Here is a 6000-nt window from a genome sequence, read left to right on the forward strand (position 1 = left end):
CATTAAGAACAACCGCATGAGACGGCAGAGCAGAGCTTTACTCTGCTGAGACCAAGTGGACTGTGTGTAAGAACAGTCATCCACATTTGTTACCAGACGATGGAGGTATTGCACCATTTCGTTGTTTGCCAGTTAAACACCAGGATGATTTTACATATAACTCTAAACAGTCTGCATATGTTGCACACTCTATTGTCTCCTGTCCTTAGCTTTTCTTCTCTAGTCTTAAAAAGCAACAGTGCCCATTTAATACCACAAATCCTTGCTGAATGCCTATATTGCCCAAATCTAAATTGGGCACCAATCCAACTTTTTGTCTCCCGATTCCCATACCTCACCTTAGGGTATCTGATGTTGACTACCATTCTGACTCTAGTGCACTCTTTTTGCCGCATTCAAAATCTGTATACCTGGCTTTGTGAGGAATTGAAATAATGTTTGGAATCCCTTATGAGGGATTGGAATACGTTTTTATATACGTTGTAAGGTCAGGGATTGCTGCGGCTGTATAAACTGACTGGGTGGCCCGCTGTCACTGAATGAACAGATAGCTGAAATATTTGATGTGGATAACTCATGTCACGGCCATTGCTTAATAAGGTCAGCAATCTGACAGATCGGATTAGTACATCCCTGATCTAAATTAGTTGTAAGCTAGGGCTGGATAATTAATTGCAATTTTATCGAAATTGCAATATGGACTAGTTCTAATATTCATATAGCAGGGGCGGTGCAATATTTGTTTATGGCAAAATATGTGTCAAAAGACCATTCTCAATTAAATATTGTGGTGCTGCAGAGATGTCCTGCCCTACAAGTCATATTCTACAGACTTTGTCTGCTACAGATCCTCGCAGAAATTACTCCATGGTCACTTTAATATATTTTTAAACGAAAATGGGAATAATGATACAAAAATGATCATTACTACAATATTGTGAAACATATTGCAATTGCAGTAACCTAAATACATTTTTTTTTTTTTTAAATATCTTTTTCATATCGTGCAGTCATACTGTAAGCATTACCTGATTTGCAGACTCTTGATAGTGTAAGTGAATCTTGTCTACGTAATGTATTTTGTTTCTTTATCTTCTCTGCAAAAAGTAGTTTTGCAGCATGGAAAAATTGACTGCACACCAGGCTGTACATCAATTCATTACAATGTTATTTTTGTGCTTGAGGTCACCCTAGGCATAAGATGAGCAAGATATAATAAATGCAGCTGAGGTGTGTTGGACAGCCAGACTAAAACCAAGCACTCTTTGGAGAGATGTTTTCTTGCCTTGCCTCTCCTGCCCTCTAATTCGAGAATGACCTGTTCCTGTCTTTTTTTCCTGCAGCCTTGATCACATGCCTAATTATAGGGGAATTCATACTAATCTGTCTTGCTTATTCTTTCCCCTCTAGCGATCTCTAAGAGTCTGGAGCCAGTGACCGGTCAGCTGAGCAATACAATTGCAGCTAAGCTGACCGCTGTGGAGGTCACCCTGAAGGAAAATGTCAGCAAGGTGGTCAAATCCAAGGTAAGTGGCTGGCCCTGTATCCCGTCCTATCCAAAATCTTCATAACATCACCTACTCTCTCCTTCCCTTCTCACCATACCCGCTTCCTGTTTACAGAACACAACAGATGCAATCGGTCGAGCAGCAGCAGAAGCCATGCAGGGACCCATCCAGGCAGCCTATAAAGACGCCTTCCAGGGCATTGTGCTGCCTGTTTTCGAAAGAGGCTGCCAATCCATGTTTCAACAAATCAACGACAGCTTCAAACAAGGCACACAAGAATGTAAGGCAATCTTATCAAACATTTAAATGTGTTTTTGTCAACAAATAAATATCAAAATATAGTACAGATATCAAGATATGACCTAGATCAGAGATCTTCAACAGGGGGGTCCTCAGTCACTGCAGGGGGGCCGCCAACATATTGGGTAATTTTTTTCCAAAAAATTTAAATATGTCTGAAGATATGCATTAGAATAAATCTAACTTCACAACATTATTAGCTAAGATAAATCCGCCTGTTCGTAAAAACACATTGATGATAGGCTTACTGGCCTACACAGAGGGGTAGCCACTATGGTAGCCATCCACAGATACCATTAAGCGTAAGGATTCACTTTGCCTTCCACATATATGTTTGACATCAAAACATGATGATATAAGAATATTTAAATAGTAGCTTAGTATTGTAGGGCACCATAAAACAAAAGTAGGTGTATAGGCTTTAGGCCGCCCTACACGTTATTGTAGGCCCAGTTTATTTTGCAACTTCATTTTATACACTATATATAGTAGGGGGTCCGTGCTCGTCTCGCTTTCAGGTTAGGGGTCCTTGGCCTAAAAACGTTGATTACCCATGACATAGATGACTTACTTTTACACAAGGTTGACTTAGTAATTTATGCTTGCATGCTGTTCAGACACAAAGTTTCAGAACTGTTCCTTCAAGGTGTTCTGGTGGCTCACCATGGCCTTTGTCCTTTTGAGACACTTTGTATCGGTACTTTCTTTACGTTGGTTGTTCCCTGTATCTAGCCTTGAAATCAGGGTCTGTTTATCTGGAAGTCTAATTAAATAACCATCTCTTCCAAAAAGCTCAGGGACAGCTTTTGTGATGATGCCTTTTTAGACTGAGCCAGGGCATTGATGTGTTGATAAGCAGTCTATTTATTCTGAGATTGTGCTCATGCCCACCTCGGTAAGCTTGCAGCTAGATTTTTTTTTTTTTTTTTACCAAGGCTGTCGTATTGTTCAGAGGGGAGACACGCACAGTAACTCTGCGGTAAATAGGGAGAGCACAATACCCCTCTGAGCATGTGTGCACTCGTGAGCTTGTTCCAATTTAAATTTAATCCATGATCAAATTCAGGGTTTAGCTCTTTGCGTGTAAATATTGACTGTAACTTTGTGAATGCTGCATTAACATTTGCACTGCCATCTAGTAACTGTGCAGGCCTTCAGCCACATTCTAGACTAAGTCCATTAACATAAAGTAAAGCATAAGCTTAACCAGCATTAAAGGGGTGATAGAATGATTATATAGGGTATTTCACACTGTTCCTTATGGTCTCCTAATGGGGTATGTAACATTGGTTGGGCTGAAAATGGCCTGGTTGATATTTTATTGGCCCTTATGCATCCCTGTGTTTTGGCCCTATTTGCAACAAGAGCTTTTCTTCCAAATATGGTATGGTCATGAATATTTAGATGAGCTGCGCGCTGATTGTTTGAGCGACTGCCATACGCACACATTAGAGACGCGCGCTGATTGGTTGAGCGAATCCCCAATACACATACATTAGAGAAGTGACAGAATCTCATATTTCAGACACTGCAATGTTTCATTACCAAATTCACTTCTGAGACTTTTTAAGCGAAAATCAACTATATAAAGCTGAAATATGGGCGCGTTTTACAAAATTTGATGGCTAATTGCAAATTTGGTAAAGACGTCGCGGACTTTAGGAGCTCCACACAGTCTGCGAGAAGCGGCAGCCTGCTGGGCTCCATACCCGGGCAAAGTCACCCTTTTGTGGATACTGCACTACGGGCTCCGCGGCCAGCTGCCGGCATAACTATAATATATTTACGGTTTGAATTTGCGTCCCGCACTTTGATTTTAAGGCATTTTTATGAACGTGAAGGCGTCTTGCAAGCAGCTGCTTGCAATATGTCCCATTCATTACAATGGGGAAATACCGCAGCTAGCTAGCTACACTGTCGCCATAACTAAATTATATTTACAGTTTGAATTTCGTTCGCCACTTATATAAGATCATTCCCCAATGTCTTATAAAGCTAACCGTTGTGTCCGATTTGATTTTAAGGGCATTTTTATGAACGCGGCGTCTTTGTAGGACCAGCAGCTGCTTGCTATATGTCCCATTCATTACAATAGGGAAATACGCAGCTAGCTAGCTAGCTAGCTACACTTTCACCATAACTAAATTATATTTACAGTTTGGATTACGTCCACGCCACATACAACATCATTCCCCAATGTCTTATAAAGCTAACCGTTGTGTCCGATTTGATTTTAAGGCATTTTTATGAACGTGAGGCGTCTTTGTAGGACCAGCAGCTGCTTGCAATATGTCCCATTCATTACAATGGGGAAATACCGCGCAGCTAGCTAGCTACACTGTCGCCATAACTAAATTATATTTACAGTTTGAATTTCCGCCACGCCACTTATACAACATCATTCCCCAATGTCTTATAAAGCTAACCGTCGTGTCCATTTGATTTTAAAGACTTTTTATGAACTTGAGGCGTCTTTGTAGGACCAGCAGCTGCTTGCAATATGTCCCATTCATTACAATGGGGAAATACCGCGCTAGCTAGCTACACTGACGTCATAACTAAATTATATTTACAGTTTGAATTTCGTCGCCACTTATTAAACATCATTCCCCAATGTCTTATAAAGCTAACCGTTGTGTCCGATTTGATTTTAAGGCATTTTTATGAACGCAAGGCGTCTTTGTAGGACGAGCAGCTGCTTGCTATATGTCCCATTCATTACAATGGGGAAATATCGCAGCTTGCTCACTTTCGCATAACTAAAGTATATTTACAGTTTGAATTTCGTCACGGCTAGGCCTGTCACGATAACAAATTTTGCTGGGCGATAAATTGTCCCAGAAATTATTGCGATAAACGATAATATTGTCATCGAGAGACCATTTGCATCTAATATAATGATAATGGCATAATAATACAGGTACACCTTTTCAAAGATCAATACACTTTTATTTCTAAATAATATTTAACACTGGAACTGGAAGACATTTTAAATATCCAGAACATGTCTTTGATCTCCTTTAGTATGTCGTCTTTCACGCTGATGTACAGTTGTGGAATTGCCGTTTGTGACACGTAAGTTCTCAGACTACAGACTCTGTACTACATTTTACAATTATTTAACTCTAAATATTAAATTTAAATAATATATAATTAATAAATTAAATCTATCTGTATGGCTATCTGCCACATGGCGAGTAAATGTACCAGAATAGTTCTGTTTTTCAGTCTTCATTTTGGCGAAGGTGCGGCTTCTGCTCCTCTTCAGGTCGGAGCCGTGTGGGGCGGACACACACACACACACACACACAGGTGCAACTCTGACATACTTTCCACTCCGTGTCCCGGACAGCTGTAGGCTTGTACCGTTAATGTTCTGTGCATTGTCGGAAACATGCAGCCACTTTCCTGAAACCCGCTTCGACGGAACAGGCGCGTGTATGTCCGAGCCCGTCTCCACAGTCTCCACCTGCAGGTTGTCAGCGTGTGTGTTTTGATTGAAAAGAAAGGAGAACGCCAAATAACACGGTGGATATCGCTCATATAGGCCTACTTTCTTTTGCGGCGCCTTTAACTGCAAAGTGCTGCGGGAAACCCTGCTCCAACTCTCAACTAGCGTTTGTCTGTCTCTGTCTCTCTGTCCCGCAGTCCCCGCCCCCCAAAGACCATGCGACTGACAAGAGGGTTCACTCCTCGTTCGCTTAAGGAATCGAAGTGGTCCTCCAGTCTCTTTGGTAGAGAGAGACGAGGAAAACAAACAAGCATGCAAATGGAAATTATCGCGGAAAATTTTCGAGCTCATTTTTTTTTATCGTGCGATAACTCGATTTATTGACTATCGCGACAGGCCTAGTCACGGCATGAATATTACAGGTTCCTCAAGGTCTTACAAAGCTTAGCTAACACTTGTCCGATTTCGGATATCAATTGAATGTATTTTTGTGAATGTCAGAGTTAGGAGGAGGCTAGCTAGCTCTCATTGATGGACTCCATCTCACCGCGGCTCTATCAATGAGACTCGCGGACAGAAAAGTTTATTTCCCTGATTGTTTGTTTAAATAACTCAACACACATACCCATTATAAGATTTACTGGAACCTGCGGGCTGCGTAAAAGATTGCGTAAATGCAAGCTCGCTGACACTCGCGGTCAGGGTGGCGATGTAGCAACCCAGGCAGCACCAACACTGGCA

The 6000-nt window shown here is 41.3% G+C and overlaps 1 protein-coding gene across 1 annotated transcript in view; it reads left to right on the forward strand.

Annotated features, from left to right (window-relative positions):
- edc4 (enhancer of mRNA decapping 4) overlaps window positions 1-6000 on the forward strand; it is a 40697-nt gene that overhangs the window by 22061 nt on the left and 12636 nt on the right. Inside the window, exons 25-26 of the mRNA XM_039808667.1 lie at window positions 1411-1526; window positions 1623-1788. Of these exons, the coding sequence (XP_039664601.1) occupies window positions 1411-1526; window positions 1623-1788 (282 nt within the window). The remainder of the gene's footprint in view (window positions 1-1410; window positions 1527-1622; window positions 1789-6000) is intronic.

Source organism: Perca fluviatilis, chromosome 8 (genome assembly GCF_010015445.1).
Source record: "Perca fluviatilis chromosome 8, GENO_Pfluv_1.0, whole genome shotgun sequence".
In the NCBI taxonomy this organism is placed as follows: Eukaryota; Metazoa; Chordata; class Actinopteri; order Perciformes; family Percidae; genus Perca; species Perca fluviatilis.